Source organism: Haliotis rufescens, unplaced genomic scaffold (genome assembly GCF_023055435.1).
Source record: "Haliotis rufescens isolate VD_foot unplaced genomic scaffold, xgHalRufe1.0.p SCAF_8, whole genome shotgun sequence".
Taxonomy (NCBI): Eukaryota; Metazoa; Mollusca; class Gastropoda; order Lepetellida; family Haliotidae; genus Haliotis; species Haliotis rufescens.
The window spans coordinates 1,745,857-1,768,540 of record NW_025964372.1 but is presented as its reverse complement, the minus strand read 5'-3'; the positions used below and the strand labels follow the sequence as shown (position 1 = coordinate 1,768,540).

At 42.0% G+C, this 22,684-nt stretch overlaps 2 protein-coding genes across 2 annotated transcripts in view; one reads left to right on the top strand and one right to left on the bottom strand.

Annotated features, from left to right (window-relative positions):
* Positions 1-6,106, top strand: part of LOC124144643 (hamartin-like) — a 38,053-nt gene extending 31,947 nt beyond the window's left edge. The window contains exon 22 of the mRNA XM_046514174.2: positions 1,257-6,106. Within this exon, the coding sequence (XP_046370130.2) occupies positions 1,257-1,645 (389 nt within the window). The 3' untranslated portion in view covers positions 1,646-6,106. The remainder of the gene's footprint in view (positions 1-1,256) is intronic.
* A 1,466-nt stretch (positions 6,107-7,572) lies between these two features.
* LOC124144644 (28S ribosomal protein S18b, mitochondrial-like) lies at positions 7,573-22,187 on the bottom strand. Its single transcript, XM_046514176.1, has 6 exons — positions 22,086-22,187; positions 20,262-20,418; positions 16,801-16,895; positions 15,551-15,622; positions 13,571-13,697; positions 7,573-7,700 (listed from the first exon to the last, which is right to left on the bottom strand). The coding sequence occupies exons 1-6, from the start codon at positions 22,131-22,133 to the stop codon at positions 7,618-7,620; spliced, it is 582 nt and encodes a 193-aa protein (XP_046370132.1). The 5' UTR covers positions 22,134-22,187; the 3' UTR covers positions 7,573-7,617.
* Positions 22,188-22,684: the final 497 nt, after the last annotated feature.

The window sequence follows — 22,684 nt, the reverse complement described above, 5'->3', positions numbered from 1 at the left end:
GTGATAATACAATAAAAAATTCTACCACTTACAACACGGACAATTGTCAAGAGAGGCTATTCATGTTTTCGGCTTCGAGATCAACAAAGATCAATTATGGTTCTCTTTACTAGTTTACAACGGTAAATTCATGTTTTTTACTGAAAGGTGATGATAACAAATAAAATAACTGACAACGCGGCTATCGGCGGGGGGGAACAAAATGGAAATCTGATTTTTTAAATTATTTTTTTTACATTTTCTCAAAAATTAGAGACAGCGGGTCCGTAATCCCAAAAATATAAAACGCCTGTCCTCAGAAACCATGTTATCCACTGTTGCAAAGTCTCTCGATGTCATGTCCTCTAATGATGCTTTGTGACAGTCTCGACTATGCTCATCACCTGTGATGGTTGTTTTAATTGATAATATAAGATAGCTATGCGATAAATTGCAAACAACAATGAAGAACAAAGCGTGTTTTCTGGAGATTCGAACATTGATGACATCGTAAATTGAACATTATTTTTTAGAGGGAAGTGTCTGGGGAGTTGTTCCCCATAGATGTAGCTTGGCAACGTAGATAAACGCAATGGCCAAACGATCCCTGCCAAAAGTGAGAGAGATATGACTATCAGTATTGGGAGAAAGGTACAGATAATTGATGTGAAGATAGTGAGAATATGACGGAAAGACCAAATCCTGTTCATAAAATGGACTTGTCCGACATTGCCTCGGTCGAATTTTATTCAGGGGGTATCTTTATTTAAATATGGGAAAATATTTTTAAAGTGTGTACTTTTTACTAACATCCTTAAAGAGGCTGTACGTAATTTTGATATCTCATAAAAGAAATAAATGCGCCCCTCATGGTTTATTCTCCCTGCAGTGTTTTATTGTTTGATAAACAACTCCCATTCATCATTTATTTCTTAATAATATTTCCATCTGTTGGAGGTGTTGACAGTTGTTAAATTCTTTCTTTTTCTGGTTCTAGATTTTGGTTTCATTCTAAATTCAGTTCCCTGCGGGATTCCAGGTTAAAATAGGTTTCCAGTAACCTAGGCAACAGAATAGATTGTGTGGTCCTTGGCGACGTCACTGATTGCATGTCATTGACAGTGTGGTGTGTCGCTCATTATGTCAACCACTGGTTTGTCTCGTCCACTCATTTATTACAGGATTCCATAACATAGCTGGAATATTGCTGACTGCAATGTTAAACAACACACAAATCTAGACACAGAAGGAGTACAAATTGAATCTTTTTTTTACAGTTTCCAGAAATGCACCAAAAAAACAAACTGAAAACCAGTCAGCCATCAGTAGAGCACGATCTGTTCCGCCTGACAGCGACAAGTCAGTGACGGAGTGTGTGGAAGGGCAATGTGAATCTCCAGGACAGCAGGACAGTCCCGATACACGTCGTGTTGTGGCACCAGAAACAGTAGCTCAAGACACATCCAAGCTTGGAGATGATCCAAGCTTAGTACACGGCAAGCATCTTTCAAAGAGTTACGATTCTATGTCCATCACGTCCCAAGATGGAGCAAGTCCTTTAGGGTATGATGGGAAGACGAAGTCAACAGACAGCGAAGACATCCAGTCTTTGTCTCAGAGCACACGAACAATGGACAGCGGCGTTTGGGAGAAGTCAACAAAGTGACATCTCTGTGTTGGATACTAATTGGTCTTCATTCATGCTGCAGCTTACTTGCTCAGCCATCAATTCCAGCTGGATAGATGGCACTGCATCAAGGGGAGACAACCCATCTGCTTTCATTCTGGAGTGTGGTACCACATGGCTTGGGGTTGGTTATCTTCAGTTAACATTATAACTCATCATGGGGAACAAGGCTGTTTCCACCAATGTCTGACATTGTCGAGTGCAGTACAGTGTGAAATTGCATATTCTTGCAGAAACGAATTTTTTCATGTCCATCTGCGCCTGCTTTGATGTGAGTTATCTCCCTTGCTAAGGGAGACAATCCTGATTTTGTTTTTTGTTTGCCAGTGTTGAGTATATGATGATTTGTACTTATACATTTCAGTATTGTTCATTCAATATTATGACATGGATGGAAAATGGTAGAACAGCAATGGACATTGCACAACATTGCCAAATTCTTTGAGAAGGCATTCATCTTTAAATATATAGGTGGGGTTTTATACAGTACTGTAATCAGAGTTAAAACATCCTTACTACATATTAATCTTAAAAAATATTTGCTGTGACAATCAGTTTTGCTTACAGTTGGGTTGCATACTTTATATGTTTTTTGAATTTGAGGTGTTGTGGCCACAACAATGACATGACATGTTTGTCCGTCAGATGGGCTCGGTATGGCAAAGAATGGATTGGGATATAAGGTCACTCAGACTGACCAGGTGAGCTAACAGTACTTGAAATTGTTGGTTCTTGGTGTCCCCAGGAATACCCAGGAATACTGCTTAGTGCAACTTTAACCACTCGTCCGAAGCCCGAGTCTAGTAAGAGTCTGTTTAGTCAAGTAGGACAAGCTTATAAAACACCATAAGATGACACTGAGCCAGGTTTGGACCAGGGCCCACTTGCACAAAGCGATCTTAGCGCTAAGATGATCGTAACTCCCATACTTTAACATAGGCTTACGATAGTCTTAGCGCTAAAATTGCTTTGTGCAAGTGGGCCCAGGACTCTAAGTGGCCCAAATGACTCCTCATTCACTCACAAAATACTGTTCACCAATCAACACTGAAATTTTGAAATAATTATCTTGATGATATGAAATAAATGCATACCAAGTTTAATTGGAATATAAACTTGGCAACTGTTGCTTCCTGGAAACATGCATACTGGTTCCATGAGGTTTAAAAAAGAAAAGAATTGGTTCTCAGGCAAAGGCTTTTAAAAAACAATATGGTGCAGGCAGGTGGGCGGTGTTTTTGTGGTTATTTTTCTGTTGTTATTTTTCTGTTGTTCATACTAGTATGTAACCAAATAAACAGTTGTGCACAATCAACCTGGGAAAGGGCCTCCTGACATAAATGTATACCTTGATGAGTAATATACAGGATCACAGTATTTTACTACCATTGGACTTGGAATATTTAAGGATTTTTTTATACATTTTTAAATGGAAATTTCTGCTCCAGGTTGGTAGAGTTGGGTAAAGTGTTGTCCTGTCAAGTCTGTGTTTGATTCCCCGACATTCCTGCCGTCTCGGCTCTGATACTGCATCATCAACATTCAAGAAACTCACTGAAATATGTCAACACCCTCATCATCTGGTCGTGAAGTGTAAATGAAGCCTACAGGCACATACGAACCAAAGTTAATCTTTAGTTGTTAATTTATTGTTAGGTGAGCTACAGTGCTGTCATGCCACTTGAAAAGATATTTTTACAAACTATTTCTGAGTCTTTTTCAAACTCATAACAATTATGAGTGAGAGAAAGTCTTTGGTTTCTAATTTCCAGTTAGATAATTAGGGGAGTCTAACAGTCAATTATGGGGAGATTTGGGAGGGTCATATTACCGGGATTTTTAATAAGATTCAGATCTGCCAAAGAAACTTATCTATGGTTACAAAATATCCACACTGTTCATTACCAACAGGATCGGGTTAGAATCGGTCTTTAGCAACCCATGCTTGTCGTAAGAGGCGACTAACGGGATCGGGTGGTCAGGCTCACTGACTTGGTTGATGCATGTCATCGATCCTAATTTCATGGATCGATGCTCATGATATTAATCACTGGATTGTCTGGTACAGACTCGATTATTTACAGACCGCCATCATATAGCTGGAATATGCAGAGTGCAGCGTTTAACAACAAACAAATCATTAGGTGCGAGTCAGTGGATTGAAAAGATTCCTGTATGTTGCCCTTTCAATACTAGTCTACACCAACCCACACGACATCACCTCAAGCTCAGCTACTGCTGAAATGGCAGTTTCTTTTCCCATTGTGAAGTAGTTTATTAAAAATGTCTTATCACTCCAGCTTGTTTTATACTACCAACAGTATTCATTGTAAACTAATGTTTAATTGCCAGGCCCTAGTGTCCGTCTGTAACTTATCAATGACACTCACCTTGTATTTGATGCAGACAGGAATATTTGTGTGCGAAACCTACAGAGATGCTGCTTGGTGAAACTTTTATGTGCCAACTAGTGAATTAATTTGGACATTTTAATTGATCCATACATAAATCTCTATGAGAGGTGTGGAGCAAGTACTTGAAACGAGTAGAATAGCAACCCTTGCTTACCGTAAGAGGCCACTAACGGGATCGGGTGGTCAGCCTCACGGACTTGGTTGATGCATGTCATCGTATTCCTGTTGTGTGGATCGATGCTTATGATGTCAATCACTGGATTGTCTGGTCCAGACTCGATTATTTACAGACCGTTGTCATATAGCTGGAATATTGCTTTGTGCGGTGTTAAAAAAACAAAAAAAACAACCTTGAAACAAAAGACTTTTTTTGGCTTAGTTTACAAAGCCTTTACAATCTTGCCAACACAATTACATGCAGCAGTGAGGCTGATGGTGTTTACCTTGACTGTGGTGTACCCTGCAGCATCCATCCCTTCCCCCCATGTACCCAGGTTTCTGAAGTGATGGCTTTTCACTGACAATCACCACTTTGTGTCAACATGGCTGCACCACCCTGACATGCTACTGCGAGTGCCTCCTGATGTCCAGATTAACGCACGGGTTCAGTGGTATTCTGTATCATTACCAAATTGTAAAAGTGAGAAAAATCTTCAGGGTACTTTGGTCAACATGTCCTAGAAACTGAACCTTTCTGAAACCCTGTAGGCTTTATTGAGGCAAGCATGGAAATTGTGTGTGGAGAGCCGTTTGCATCTCACATTCACATGCTCCTCCACTGGAACATGTCAATAACTCACCAACTATTCTACAGCAGATTGGGAGAGGCCATGTTGTCGCAAAGTGTCTTCAACGTGTGAAAGCGTCTCTTGTTTCCCTGGGTAGACAGTAATGACACCGTGGTACATTAAGCAAGCGATAGATCCGTGGTACGTAATGTAATCCTACAGTCCTGGGCACAAAGCAATGGCACGGTGGTACGTAATATAATCCTACAGCCCTGGGCACAAAGCGAAGGCGCGGTGGTACGTAATATAATCCTAGTCCTGGGCACAAAGTGATGGCACATAATATAATCCTACAGTCCTGGGCACAAAGCGATGGCACGGTGGTACATAATGTAATCCTACAGTCCTGGGCACAAAGCAATGGCACGGTGGTACATAATGTAATCCTACAGTCCTGGGCACAAAGCAATGGCGCGGTGGTACATAATGTAATCCTACAGTCCTGGGCACAAAGCGATGGCATGTAATATAATCCTATGGTCCAGGGCAATCAGCAATGGATCCGTGGTACATTCGTCCCTGGGTACATTTCAGTGGTAACCAAGTCAGAAAGTTACCCGCTGCTGCAGTGAGATCCTGACTAGAAACTTCGCAAGGTCTGTGATATTTAATAGCTCATGAAACTATTTTCCGTCTGTATGAAATATGTAGTCCTGTTCACTGAACTTAGCAACCAGATTGTTATTACTAAATGGGCATTGAGACAATCCAGTATTTTTTCCCCAGTGCACATTGAATGACTTACACGAACATCCTGCCTATTACTTACATACCAGATGAACCAAAATGTCTTGGGTATAAGTTATGAACCCCTTCTGTATAAAATTTTCTTTTAACTTTCTCATGCAGTTTTTGTGCTACAACTATTGAATGCTTATAGTTGTAGCGTAAAGGTGATTGTAACTCTCATTGGCTTCCGATAGTCAGTGCTATGATTGCTTTGCAGAACAGGGCTGGATTTTTTTTTTTTACAGAATGATCTGTAAGCCAAGCAAGAAAAGCCTCGCCCTAGGTGTAGAGGGTTTTGTTTCTCTTGCACTTCCCACAACAAAGCACTTTCACATAGGAAATGTCAATCCTTATTTTCACATTACGTTCAGGTTGCTCTGTTGGATCCATCATTCAAGGCCCCCGAGCTTGTACCCAAGACAGTATGGTATGTCAAGTCTGTTTTGCGTTGCAGACAAGATCAATGTGTCAGTAATTCGCTTCTGAAAATAAATGAATATTTATCCTGTTGTATGCAATCCTGTTTGTTGTGGCATGGATGAAGAGATCACTTGTAACAGTTGTGCAGATGAATACATGACCTTGACACTTTGACCTTGAACAAAGGTTGGTGGTAACTTTGCTCACTCACGTTGTGTCTCCCAGCATTGAATGGGTACCCGGTAGGATAAGATGGTAATTTAACTGTCCCCTTACAAGCAAATTGGCTGGGAGCTGAGAATTGGTGAGGTGAAACGGGGTCTAACGTCCCGTCCAAGGTATTTGCATTTCTATGAATTCATGCACAAGTGTGTGTGGCTGCTTGTACTTTTCCGGACTGATGCCGATTTGATATACCATGCCACATTGAATGGGGTATCTGACACAGTATAATCCAAGCCTTGTTTTAGCACCAGCACAGGTTTGTTTGTTGTTTAACGCCGCACTCAGCAATATTCCAGCTATATGACGGCGGTCTGTAAATAATGGAGTCTGGACCAGATAATCAGTGATTGACATCATGAGCATCAATCCATGCAATTGGGAGAGGATGACATGCATCACTCAAGTAAGCGAGCCAAACCACCCGATCCCGTTAGTCGCCTCTTACGGCAAGCATTGATTGCTATTCTAACCCGGATCTTCCTGGGTTTGTTCCACCTGTAATCAGCCCCACTGTCGCTGGTCACTGTGGGATATCTCTGGGCGGAGTACAGACTGGTACATGCAGCCATTTCACTCACCAATAAATAATAAAAGACTCACTAGTGTATTGGTGTGGATATTTTATGCACCCTGTTGTTTCTGATCACCTTGTCTCCGATACACTATGTGAGTACCACTGATGGAAGATTCAGTGTATGTTAAACAACATCAAAAATGAGATGGTAAAGAAATGAAGACAGTGTTTTACACATTCGTCACCACTCGCCCCTTTCCGTAACCTGCAAGAAGACTCGTCCCCCTATGTGCGAAAATACGACAAACCAATCAGAATGCGCGTATGATTTCAAGTTCTTCGTCAAAGAATCCCTCAGAAATAATTTTTGATTTTACATATGTCTTGCCTCTAAAATATACCAAAGACACAATTAAATGTGTTTAATCATACTCTATAATTCTGCACGTCCTGGTGTGCTTTAAATTGCATCTGACATATGTATATAATATATGGGGAAAATGTGTGAACCACAACACAACGAGTTGACAATTGTTTTAGGTATGCCCGTTTGCGCTAAGACGGAACCCGGTGTTTTACACAGCACACATCTGATCGTCTCAAAAACCCACGCATCCTTTATTTAGATTGGCTGAAAGTACCTCAGGGTCAACTTGACGCTACCTCTACGTTATCTGGTACAGGATACAATGAGACGCAATAAACAGGTCACTGATTCCAACTCCCTGATCCACTGAATCACCTCTTACGTCCGGCACAGATTGCTGGGGACATGTTCTAACCCGATCCCCACATGCAGTGAGACACAACCAGGGCCCAGCTCTGTCCACTTTATTCACAAACACACGCGACACTGGCCAGTCATACATCCTCTTTCTTCCCTCGGTCCTCCATATATTCGCTGTAATCGTATCTCCTGAAGGGAACTGCTGACTGGATGAGACCTGCAACAACAGACAACACCCTGGATCAAGCAACATACTATACACCACAGTCAGCATTCATCTACCACAACAGACAACACCTTGGATCAAGCAACATACTATACACCACAGTCGGCATTCATCTACCACAACAGACAACGCCCTGGATCAAGCAACATACTATACACCACAGTCGGCATTCATCTACCACAACAGACAACGCCCTGGATCAAGCAACATACTATACAACACAGTAAGCATTCATCTACCACAACAGACAACACCTTGGATCAAGCAACATACTATACACCACAGTCAGCATTCATCTACCACAACAGACAACGCCCTGGATCAAGCAACATACTATACACCACAGTCAGCATTCATCTACCACAACAGACAACGCCCTGGATCAAGCAACATACTATACACCACAGTCAGCATTCATCTACCACAACAGACAACACCTTGGATCAAGCAACATACTATACACCACAGTCAGCATTCATCTACCACAACAGATGACACCCTGGATCAAGCAACATACTATACACCACAGTCAGCATTCATCTACCACAACAGACAACACCTTGGATCAAGCAACATACTATACACCACAGTCAGCATTCATCTACCACAACAGACAACGCCCTGGTTCAAGCAACATACTATACACCACAGTCGGCATTCATCTACCACAACAGACAACACCCTGGATCAAGCAACATACTATACACCACAGTCAGCATTCATCTACCACAACAGACAACACCCTGGATCAAGCAACATACTATACACCACAGTCAGCATTCATCTACCACAACAGACAACGCCCTGGATCAAGCAACATACTATACACCACAGTCAGCATTCATCTACCACAGTCGGCATTCATCTACCACAACAGACAACACCCTGGATCAAGCAACATACTATACACCACAGTCAGCATTCATCTACCACAACAGACAACACCCTGGATCAAGCAACATACTATACACCACAGTCAGCATTCATCTACCACAACAGACAACGCCCTGGATCAAGCAACATACTATACACCACAGTCAGCATTCATCTACCACAACAGACAACGCCCTGGATCAAGCAACATACTATACACCACAGTCGGCATTCATCTACCACAACAGACAACACCCTGGATCAAGCAACATACTATACACCACAGTCAGCATTCATCTACCACAACAGACAACACCCTGGATCAAGCAACATACTATACACCAGTCAGCATTCATCTACCACAACAGACAACGCCCTGGATCAAGCAACATACTATACACCACAGTCAGCATTCATCTACCACAACAGACAACGCCCTGGATCAAGCAACATACTATACACCACAGTCAGCATTCATCTACCACAACAGACAACACCCTGGATCAAGCAACATACTATACACCACAGTCGGCATTGATCTGCCACAACAGACAACGCCCTGGATCAAGCAACATACTATACACCACAGTCGGCATTGATCTGCCACAACAGACAACACCCTGGATCAAGCAACATACTATACACCAGTCAGCATTCATCTACCACAACAGACAACGCCCTGGATCAAGCAACATACTATACACCACAGTCAGCATTCATCTACCACAACAGACAACACCCTGGATCAAGCAACATACTATACACCACAGTCAGCATTCATCTACCACAACAGACAACACCCTGGATCAAGCAACATACTATACACCAGTCAGCATTCATCTACCACAACAGACAACGCCCTGGATCAAGCAACATACTATACACCACAGTCAGCATTCATCTACCACAACAGACAACGCCCTGGATCAAGCAACATACTATACACCACAGTCAGCATTCATCTACCACAACAGACAACGCCCTGGATCAAGCAACATACTATACACCACAGTCAGCATTTATCTACCACAACAGACAACGCCCTGGATCAAGCAACATACTATACACCACAGTCGGCATTTATCTGCCACAACAGACAACGCCCTGGATCAAGCAACATACTATACACCACAGTCAGCATTTATCTGCCACAACAGACAACGCCCTGGATCAAGCAACATACTATACACCACAGTCAGCATTCATCTACCACAACAGACAACGCCCTGGATCAAGCAACATACTATACACCACAGTCAGCATTTATCTACCACAATAGACAACGCCCTGGATCAAGCAACATACTATACACCACAGTCGGCATTCATCTACAACAGACGACACCCTGGATCAAGCAACATACTATACATCACAGTCAGCATTAATCCCTCAGTCGGCATTAATCTACCACAGTCCGCATTCATTCATCACAGTCGGCATTAATCCCTCACAGTCGGCACTGATCCCTCAGTCGGCATTAATCTACCACAGTCAGCATACATTCATCACAGTCGGCATTAATCTACCAAAGTCGGCATTAAACCCTCACAGTCGGCATTAATCCCCCACAGTCTGCATTAATCTACCACAGTCAGCATTCATTCATCACAGTCTGCATTCATTCATCACAGTCTGCATTAATTCACCACAGTCTGCATTAATCCACCACAGTCTGCATTAATCCACCACAGTCTGCATTAATCCACCAGTCTGCATTAATCCATCACAGACGGCATTCATCACAGTCTGCATTTATTCACCACAGTCTGCATTAATCCACCACAGTCTGCATTAATCCCTCACAGTCGGCATTAATCCCTCACAGTCGGCATTAATCCCTCAGTCGGCATTAATCTACCACAGTCGGCATTCATTCATCACAGTCGGCATTCATTCATCACAGTTGCCATTAATCTGCCACAGTTGACATTAATCCCTCACAGTCGACATTAATCTACCACAGTCGGCATTAATCCCCCACACTCTGCATTAATCTACCAAACTCAGCATTAATCTGCCACAGTCGGTATAATCCCTCACAGTCTGCATTAATCCCCCACAGTCTGCATTAATCTATCACAGTCAGCATTAATCTACCACAGTCGGCATACATTCATCACAGTCGGCATTAATCTACCACAGTCGGTATACATTCATCACAGTCGGCATTAATCTACCAAAGTCGGCATTAATCCCCCACTGTCTGCATTAATCCCCCACAGTCTGCATTAATCTACCACAGTCAGCATTAATCCATCACAGTCGGCATTAATCCCCCACAGTCTGCATTAATCTACCACAGTCGGCATTAATCTACCACAGTCGGCATTAATCCCCCACAGTCTGCATTAATCTACCACAGTCGGCATTAATCCCCCACAGTCTGCATTAATCCCCCACAGTCTGCATTAATCCATCACAGTCGGCATTAATCCCCCCCAGTCTGCATTAATCTACCACAGTCGGCATTAATCTACCAGTCTGCATTAATCTACCACAGTCGGCATTAATCTACCACGGTCAGCATTAATCCCTCACAGTCTGCAATAATCCCCGCAAGTCGGAATTAATCCCTCACAGTCGACATTAATCCCTCACAGTCAGCATTAATCTACCACAGTCAGCATTAATCTACAAGAGTCGGCATTAATCTACCACAGTCGGCATTTATCTACCACAGTCAGCATTAATCGAACAGTCGGCATTAATCTTCCAGAGTCAGCATTAATCCCTCAGAGTCGGCATTAATCCATCACAGTCAGCATTAATCTACAAGAGTCTGCATTAATCTACCACAGTCAGCATTAATCTACCACAGTCGGCATTAATCTACCACAGTCGGCATTAATCCCTCAGTCTGCAATAATCCCCCACAGTCGGCATTAATCCCTCAGTCGGCATTAATCCCTCACAGTCAGCATTAATCTACCACAGTCATCATTAATCTACCACAGTCGGCATTAATCCCTCAGAGTTGGCATACATTCATCACAGTCGGCATTAATCTACCAAAGTTGGCATTAATCCCCCACAGTCTGCATTAATCCCCCACAGTCTGCATTAATCTACCACAGTCAGCATTAATCCATCACAGTCGGCATTAATCCCCCACAGTCTGCATTAATCTACCACAGTCGGCATTAATCTACCAGTCGGCATTAATCCCCCAGTCTCCATTAATCCCCCCCAGTCGGCATTAATCTACCACAGTCGGCATTAATCCCCCACAGTCTGCATTAATCCCCCACAGTCTGCATTAATCTACCACAGTCGGCATAAATCCATCACAGTCAGCATTAATCCCCCACAGTCGGCTTTAATCTACCACAGTCTGCATTAATCTACCACAGTCGGCATTAATCTACCACAGTCGGCATTCATCTACCACAGTCGGCATTCATCTACCACAGTCGGCATTATTCTACCACAGTCAGCATTAATCTGCCACAGTCGGCATTAATCTGCCACAGTTGGCATTAATCCATCACAGTCGGAATTAATCTACCACAGTCGGCATTAATCCCTCAGTCGGCATTAATCCACCACAGTCAGCATTTATCTCCCATAGTCGGCATTAATCTACCACAGTCTGCATTAATCTACCACAGTCGGCATTAATCCCCCACAGTCTGCATTAATCTTCCACAGTCAGCATTAATCTATCACAGTCAGCATTAATCTACCACAGTCGGCATTAATCTACCACAGTCAGCATTAATCTACCACAGTCGGCATTAATCTATCACAGTCGGCATTAATCTATCACAGTCGTCATTTATCTACCACAGTCGGCATTAATCTACCACAGTCGGCATTAATCTACTACAGTCGGCATTAATCCATCACAGTCTGCATTAATCCATCACAGTCTGCATTAATCCATCACAGCCTGCATTAATCCCTCACAGTCGGCATTAATCCATCACAGTTGGCATTAATCTACCACAGTATGCATTAATCCATCACAGTCTGCATTAATCTACCACAGTCTGCATTCATCTACCACAGTCTGCATTAATCCCTCACAGTCTGCATTAATCCCTCACAGTCGGCATTAATCTACCACAGTATGCATTAATCCATCACAGTCTGCATTAATCTACCACAGTCTGCATTAATCTACCACAGTCGCCATTAATCTACCACAGTCGCCATTAATCTACCACAGTCGGCATTAATCTACCACAGTCGGCATTAATCTACCACAGTCGGCACAGTCGGCATTAATCTACCACAGTCGGCATTAATCTACCACAGTCGGCATTAATCTATCACAGTCGGCATTAATCTACCACAGTCGGCACAGTCGGCATTAATCTACCACAGTCGGCATTAATCTACCACAGTCTGCATTAATCTATCACAGTCGGCATTAATCTACCACAGTCGGCATTAATCTACCACAGTCGGCATTAATCTACTACAGTCGGCATTAATCCACCAAAGTCTGCATTAATCCATCAGTCTGCATTAATCCATCACAGTCTGCATTAATCCCTCACAGCCTGCATTAATCCCTCACAGCCTGCATTAATCCATCACAGTCGGCATTAATCCATCACAGTCGGCATTAATCTACCACAGTATGCATTAATCTACCACAGTCTGCATTAATCTACCACAGTCTGCATTAATCTACCACAGTCTGCATTAATCCATCACAGTCTGCATTAATCCCTCACAGTCTGCATTAAACCCCCACAGTCTGCATTAATCTACCACAGTCAGCATTAATCTACCACAGTCAGCATTAATCTACCACAGTCAGCATTAATCCATCACAGCTTTAATCTACAACAGTCGGCATTAATCTACCACAGTCAGCATTAATCCATTACAGCTTTACTCTACAACAGATGGCATTAATCTTCCATAGTCAGCATTAATCTACCACAGTCAGCATTAATCTACCACATTCGGCATTGAGAGACACAGGTTACACCATAGCCTCAGATAAAGTGTGTGTAGGTTCGACTGTGGCCCCTCACCGTGGTTCCTGGCCTTGAGCACCTCCAGCACCAGCTTCTTGTGCTGCGTCTGGCACAGTCCCGTCTTCATGTAGTCGTACACCTCCCCCGTGTACGGAGAGATGAACTGCTCCAGCAAACCAACATTCTGAGGGAGAGAGATTCAAAATAATATACATCACATACCCTCAGCATACAATGTCTAACACAGTTGGAACACAACATCACACACTGTCAGAATATGTCTCACACATGGCATACAATATCACACACAGTCAGAATATGTCTCACACATGGCATACAATATCACACACTGTCAGAATATGTCTCACACATGGCATACAATATCACACACTGTCAGAATATGTCTCACACATGGCATACAATATCACCCACTGTCAGAATATGTCTCACACATGGCATACAATATCACCCACTGTCAGAATATGTCTCACACATGGCATACAATATCACACAGTCAGAATATGTCTCACACATGGCATACAATATCACACACTGTCAGAATATGTCTCACACATGGGACGCAATATCACACAGTGTCAGAATATGTCTCACACATGGCATACAATATCACACACTGTCAGAATATGTCTCACACATGGGACGCAATATCACACACAGTCAGAATATGTCTCACACATGGCATACAATATCACACACTGTCAGAATATGTCTCACACATGGGACGCAATATCACACAGTGTCAGAATATGTCTCACACATGGCATACAATATCACACACTGTCAGAATATGTCTCACACATGGCATACAATATCACACACAGTCAGAATATGTCTCACACATGGCATACAATATCACACACTGTCAGAATATGTCTCACACATGGGACGCAAATCACACAGTGTCAGAATATGTCTCACACAAGGCATACAATATCACACACTGTCAGAATATGTCTCACACATGGCATACAATATCACACACTGTCAGAATATGTCTCACACATGGGACGCAATATCACACACAGTCAGAATATGTCTCACACATGGCATACAATATCACACACTGTCAGAATATGTCTCACACATGGCAAACAATATCACACACTGTCAGAATATGTCTCACACAAGGCATACAATATCACACACTGTCAGAATATGTCTCACACATGGGACGCAATATCACACAGTGTCAGAATATGTCTCACACAAGGCATACAATATCACACACTGTCAGAATATGTCTCACACATGGCATACAATATCACACACTGTCAGAATATGTCTCACACATGGGACGCAATATCACACACAGTCAGAATATGTCTCACACATGGCATACAATATCACACACTGTCAGAATATGTCTCACACATGGGACGCAATATCACACAGTGTCAGAATATGTCTCACACAAGGCATACAATATCACACACTGTCAGAATATGTCTCACACATGGGACGCAATATCACACAGTGTCAGAATTTGTCTCACACAAGGCATACAATATCACACACTGTCAGAATATGTCTCACACATGGCATACAATATCACACACTGTCAGAATATGTCTCACACATGGGACGCAATATCACACAGTGTCAGAATATGTCTCACACATGGCATACAATATCACACACTGTCAGAATATGTCTCACACATGGCATACAATATCACACACTGTCAGAATATGTCTCACACATGGGACGCAATATCACACACAGTCAGAATATGTCTCACACATGGGACGCAATATCACACACTGTCAGAATATGTCTCACACATGGGACACAAAGTCTGGTTATCTCAATGTATCAGTATTAGAAACTGGCAGTAGTCCTGTAGTCCTTGCCAAAAGGCCCTATAGTTAAGGTATCATAAGGACTAATATAAACTTGCCATTTACAAGGGTTTTGCCTTATGGTATCACTATAAGGACCAGTGGACTAAAACTGTTAGTTTCTATCGCTCTGTCATGATATCACACAGCTCCAGGTTGCTGTAGCAGGAATTCTCACCGTCATGTCCAACACCAGGAACTCATCTCGACAAACTGGACACGGACTGCCTGTTGCTATCTCCCCCTTCCTCTGCAAACAGAGTATTTCAAAGTGAGGCTTAAAAAAATAAAAGAATTGGTTATCAGGCAATGGCTTTTGAAAATATAGTGCGTGTGCATGTGTTTCTTTAGTATGTAACCAAATAAACTGAACTGTTGTGTACAATCAACCTGGGCAAGGCCTACATAAAACTAAAGTATTTTTTGATGAGTTACTGGAATACAGTATTTGACTACCACTGGACATGGAATATCTAACATGTTTAAGGATTTTTTTAATTTTTGGGGTAAAAATGGAAATTAAAATGAAATGTGCGCCAAACTTTATGTTGATGCGGGCCGCGCCTGAAAGAGAGTGAGTGAGTGAGTGAGGTTTCATGACGCTTTTAGCAATATTCCAGCAATATCACGGCGGGGGACACCAGAAATGGGCTTCACACATTGTACCCATGTCGGGAATCGAACCCGGGTCTTTGGCGTGACGAGCGAATGCTTTTACCACGAGGCTACCCGACCGCCCCACCCCCGTGCCTGAGAACCAAGACTATTAGTTTTTTAAGCCCACCCTGGTATATAAATGTTTGCCTGACACCACAACAGATTACTTGGAATCCAAACAACAATGACTGAATGAATGTTGTTTTACGCCTCAGTCGGAGCCCTTGGTCCTGGTGAGCTAACAGGTGAGGTGAAACAAACGAGTGTTGATATATATCATCCAAAATCATTCTTTCAACTTATTTACATGTAAACAGTAATAACCAGTGTCTTGAGTGCAAAATGAATATCTAACCAGCTTCAGTGACAGAGATGACGTCAAACGTAAAAACCCATTTATCATGCAAAACTGATATTGCTTGGCTTCACTGCAAAGAAGTTGAATCAAAATGCTTTGCAGACCATTGTGACATCATTGTGTGTGTGTGTGTGTGTGTGTGTGTGGAGGGGGGTACTTGTACTAGCCCAGACTAATGCCAGTTTCATAGTACTAGCCCTCTGAGGTACTTTGCCACAGTTTAACATGGATACCCCATTCAGAAACCTTATCGTAACAATTGCTGTCATTTCTCACAGGTAATAATCCAAACATGCTCCAGTCAGATTTATTCCCCACCTGCACACTCTGAGTTTCCCTAACACAGCATATTTCGATGACACAGGATTTAGAGATTCTGATCCAACACTACCGGTATTCGAGTGAGGACTTACCACACATGTCTTCCGTGTTCTGGGCGGCAGTGAACCCTTAAAGTTCCGTCTGTAGTGTCTCCACACAGGGTCGTCCCCATACGCTTCCCTGTAGGCTGAAACACAAGCACTGCCCCAGATGACACACCCTCAATACTTCAAAGGCTTGTACATGCAACACCCTGCATCAGCATCAGCTTCAGTTTGTTTGTTTGTTTGTTTGTTTGTTGGTTTGTTAAGCCTGCACTCTGCAATTTTCCAGCTTTGTGAAGGCGCTCTTTAAATAATGGAGTGGAGACCAGACAGTCCTGTGATGGACATCAAGAGCGCCAATCTACGCAATTGGGATACTATGACATACGTCAACCAAGTCAGCGAGCCTGACCACCCAATCCTGTTTCTTACAAGCATAGTCGCTCTAAGGCAAGCATGGGATGCTGAAGACCTATTCTAACCCGAATCTTCACAGGTGCTCTTGGTGACTTTGAGTATTATCAAACACACAGCTTTAATAATGCCAAATGCTGTTACTTGAGCCAATGTGTGAAATAATTTTTCAGCAGTTCTAGCCAGCAAGACCGGCTAGATAATGTGTTACTAGGCAATTTGTGTTTTGAGTAGCTTGTCATTTTTCATCCTACCCAATATTTCAAGTTCCAAATAGTCAGAGCTGCACTCAAGGTCAATCCAAATCAATATCAAACAGATCTATTGACAAGGGACCATATCCAGTGATAGACGACAGAACTCGCTGCAACACATCCCATACAAGCTTCAGAACTCGTTATTCGTTACTTTCATTACACAACTGACAAAACGATCATCTCAACAAACACAATCATTCCAAAACACAATGACAACACACAACACAATCATGGTAACATTCTATACTTACAACTGTCAACTTAACCGATACAATTCACACCAGAGCTCCAGATAAGCTTTTGGTGTTGTGGGTATTTTACCCATGCATTTTAAAATCATTGGGTATCAGTAATTCTATCTGGGTATTCAAATTTCCGTTACCCACTAGTTTTTACACATTAAATATTTAAAAACACTATTCATCTAGTCCCTGCAAACTGGTGTCGTGTGGGTTCGAGAGCTTTATAGGACTCAAAAATACCACGATACTTCCACACAAAAGTGTGATGGCAAATGATCATGATGTGACTGTCATCTTGGAGTTTGGCAAGGTTGACGGAATGCCCGTTTATAATTTCAAAATAAGTTTTGCTAATCGAATACGCAGGGTTACTTCACAATATTTTGATGATACGCACAAATTTTATTTTGGTAGCGTATCTGTATTGTTCGTTGCGTATTTGATACGCTTGGATTATATTTTACTGCGTATTTCTGCATTTCTGATGCGTATTTCACGCAGATACGCAGCTTATCTGGAGCTCTGCACACGCTATCATCACAACACCAGAACTTCTGGAATGAGAGTTATCTCCCTTACATCACTAGCATGACATGTCACAACACATCCCATAAAAGCATGACACGTCACAACACATCCAATACAAGCATGACACATGTCACAACACATCCCATACAAGCATGACATGTCACCACACATGCCATACAAGCATGACATGTCACCACACATGCCATACAAGCATGACATGTCACCACACATCCCATACAAGCATGACACATGTCACAACACATCCCATACAAGCATGACATGTCACCACACATGCCATACAAGCATGACATGTGTCACAACACATCCCATACAAGCATGACATGTCACAACACATCCCATACAAGCATGACATGTCACAACACATGCCATACAAGCATGACATGTCACAACACATGCCATACAAGCATGACATGTCACAACACATGCCATACAAGCATGACATGTCACAACACATCCCATACAAGCATGACATGTCACAACACATCCCATACAAGCATGACATGTCACAACACATCCCATACAAGCATGACATGTCACAACACATCCCATACAAGCATGACATGTCACAACACATGCCATACAAGCATGACATGTCACAACACATGCCATACAAGCATGACATGTCACAACACATGCCATACAAGCATGACATGTCACAACACATCCCATACAAGCATGACATGTCACAACACATCCCATACAAGCATGACATGTCACAACACATCCCATACAAGCATGACATGTCACAACACATCCCATACAAGCATGACATGTCACAACACATCCCATAAAAGCATGACACATCACAACACATTCCATACAAGCATGACATGTCACAACACATGCCATACAAGCATAACATGTCACAACACATCCCATACAAGCATGACATGTCACAACACATCCCATACAAGCATGACATGTCACCACACATGCCATACAAGCATGACATGTCACAACACATCCCATACAAGCATGACATGTCACAACACATGCCATACAAGCATGACATGTCACAACACTTGGCTCTCAATTTCCCTAAGTTAACACATTTACTTCATAATACAGTAGTATGATATTAGGTTGGGTTGGTTTACTTCACAAAGGTATGTTCATTTGATAACAATCACAGCACACACTTGGAAATTAGGCCATATTTCCATAAGCCAAGTGATGCACGGCTTTAAATAATACCAAGATAATATTTGCCAGTCTCCAACCCACCCAAATAAACATGAGTCATGTTACCAGCAAGTTTGTTTTAATGCTGCATTGAGCAGTATGTCAGCCATATGACTGACGGTCAGCTTCATGTGGGATTGAAGCCCATGTGATACGTTAAACATGATGTGCATAGTGGTTGGTTGGTTTGTTGTTTGAGGCACACTCAGCAATATTCTAGCTATATGACGGCGGTCTGTAAATAATCTAATATGGACCAGACAATCCAGTGATTGATCCACGCAATTGGAATACGATGACATGCATCAACCAAGTCAGCGAGTCTTACCACCCGATCCCGTTAGTCGCCTCTTACGACAAGCATAGTTGCCTTATACGGCAAGTTTGGGTTGCTGAAGACCTATTCTACCCCGGATCTTCAAGGGTCTTGTGTGCATTGTGCATACTGTGTCAATCCGCTTCGCAGAATTATGCAAAGTGTGCACCCAAGTGTTTTTACCTCCATAAATGCAAAATCATATTGAAGTATTGAACTTAATTCTCATAAATAAATATGTTCACTGTAATAACTTCCCAGACTGCTTATTTAATGATCAACACTTAAAACATTGTAAATCGGTGACATTGCTCATGACAATAAGGCAACACAAGCCATTCTGTTATCTGCCAAACAGGGAACAGTAGTTGGTTCGTGGGTGGGGCCATTTTACATTTGGTTTATGGAAATAGAAACCCCAAAATATTGCATACCTTTCACAGCCAATCAAATGTGATGGAAACAATAGTAATATATTAATATGCATGCATAGGTTCTCGGATGTCAACAGATTCTTTTCCTTGGATATCTTTGAATTTCACCACTTACAAGAACTGGCTAAATACCGGATGCTGGTATCTGGATCAACCATTTGACGTTTAGGTTGCTGTCGCTCCATTGGTCGATCATCTTCGGGATCTGCATCTTCCTTCTCAGTCTGCAGTCTGTATGCAGACTGGCTGATAGGTCGAATCAGTCGCAGTGCCTGGGATGGAGAAACATACTTTATTATTCCAAATATTTTAATGGGAATGGATTCTGCTGTTTCCTGATGGGAGTGATGTTTAAGGTTGGAGGCAATACAAACGGTTGGTAGAATGTCCTGAAATACATGTGCTGTGGACAAAAGAAATGACTGTTTGACGCCTTCTTTAAGTGAAAAACATGTATCAAAGTGAGTGATTGTATGCCACTTTCAGCACATCTTCCCAAGGCAAGGGCTTTAACTGACTTTAAAAGTCCAGTTTCCACCCTTGCCGAACTAGGCTGGAATTCCTGGGCTTGATCTGAGCGCCACCAGTGGCTATTACGAGTTATATTCCGTCTATGCCTCTCCTATGAACCAATCAAAACAAACAAAACGGCAGCGCCCAGTCAAGACAATCTGATCGATAATCAAGATCTATATTATGATAAAACGAGTCTTACATCGCGAAATGCATCAAATCACGTGAGCACCTTGATTAAAAACATGAAAAGATTTGGAAAATGTCTGTTGACAAAGAGTTAGTGGTGCACATGCTTTGCAAATCCTGCAATTGACGGAAATCCTTGACAGTTTACGAACCGGATTATGATTTCGGTGCGCGATTTTGATTGGACTATGCATAGACTTGTTAGTCCAGCCAAAAATAACTCCTTAATACCAGCCTAGTTCGGCAAGGGTGGAAACTGGACTTTTATAGTCAGTTAACTCACTTGCCTCGGCAAGATGCTTTCAGCAATATTCACGCAACATCACGGCAGGGGACACCAGAAATGGGCTTCACATGTTTTACCAAAAAAATGTATGTCCAGTAGCAGTTAACAAAAAACATATCTTGTGTCCAACAGAAAATTAATAAAGGTTCTTGAGTAACTGTAATCTGTACCATTAATTGAATAAAATCAATCCTGTCTACATCATACCACAACTTCTGAATGTCACCTGAAGACAAAGTACTTTAAACTAAAAAACATAATAACTACTTCAGTTTAACCACCTTCAAGGTCTGGGGGAAAGATGTCTGCCCCGAGAGCGGAGGTTCTGTGGCTCGATAACAGGGAGCATCTTACCAAAAGACGTGTAAAGTACTAATACTTGTCACCCTGCCTGGAGCTTGGCCATAAGAGGATAAAACAAAAACTGGTCGGCTCGGAGTCAGTACTGCGTTTGAGGAGGGTATCCATGTTAAACTGTGGCATGGTATATCAGTGTGCTTGCACTATAAAACTGGCATTAGTCCGGGCTAGTACAAGCAGACAAACACACGCACGCACGTCGCAAAAATCTTGAACACAACAAAAAATATACAAACAAACAAACACACAACACAAAGCCCATGAAAACCCATGTTGATCTGTCACCACAGCAAAATATTCTTTCCTTGTTTCTTTCATCAAACAAACTTGTATGAGTTTGATCCGATATATTACACGAGTATACATGACTTGATATACTACAGGGAGGCTAAGCGGAAAGGAAATCGTAATAAGGTGAAAATAACAGTATGTCAATGTCATCCAGTTAATTCTTCATTTAAGTATCGAAACCTTTCTCAAATAGATATGGTGAGTGCAAAATTACGCCAGTCATCGAATAATGGTTAACTTAAAATCATTTTATGGGTAACATCATGCACTTGTGACAAAGAGCATGAATAGTCTGAATACCGGAATATTTAGAAGTTTGTGTACAGCTTCTACACATAATCTCGCCATGCTGCAGCTTAGAGACAGTCTAGAGTTATCTGTCCTTGCGTATAATGATAATAATGGACCATACCATGCGGGGTATATTGTCTCTACAATCGGATCAAATAACCCGACATATTGCATCTGTGACCAGGATGGATGTTTTATGCAATAACACTACAATACTAACTTCTGCTTATTGATAAAGTGTATGCCTACTCTTCTTAATTTAGATAGATGTGCGTATTAATTTGTAACAGGTGTCGGGGGAACCCCTTTCTGTAAATGGTATATTCCGAGGGACTTAGTCTTGAAGCAGTCGGTTAACATGCCTATTTTTCTCTTTTGATCATTCTTTGTTAAAGATAAGACAATTATTGCGTTAATGTATCTAAGGTGATTTCATAATAATGTATATGTATTACATTAATGCTACTTGTTGTGAAATGAACTTGTAAGTTGGTTGGTTGGAGAGTATAAGTGATGAATTATTCATAGAGTTAGAACGGAGAAGTCGGAATTGAATTATCATCCCATGTAAATGTCTAATACTGCATTTTTAAGCAACTAATTCCGGA

Coding starts and splice junctions, on each gene's coding strand:
- LOC124144644 (XM_046514176.1), bottom strand. CDS start 22,133: ATGGCGAGATTATGTGTAGAAGCTGTACACAAACTTCTAAATATTCCG. Junction 16,896..20,261: donor CCGGTATTTAGCCAGTTCTT/GTAAGTGGTGAA, acceptor CTTGTGTTTCAG/CCTACAGGGAAGCGTATGGG. Junction 15,623..16,800: donor GAACACGGAAGACATGTGTG/GTAAGTCCTCAC, acceptor CTCTGTTTGCAG/AGGAAGGGGGAGATAGCAAC.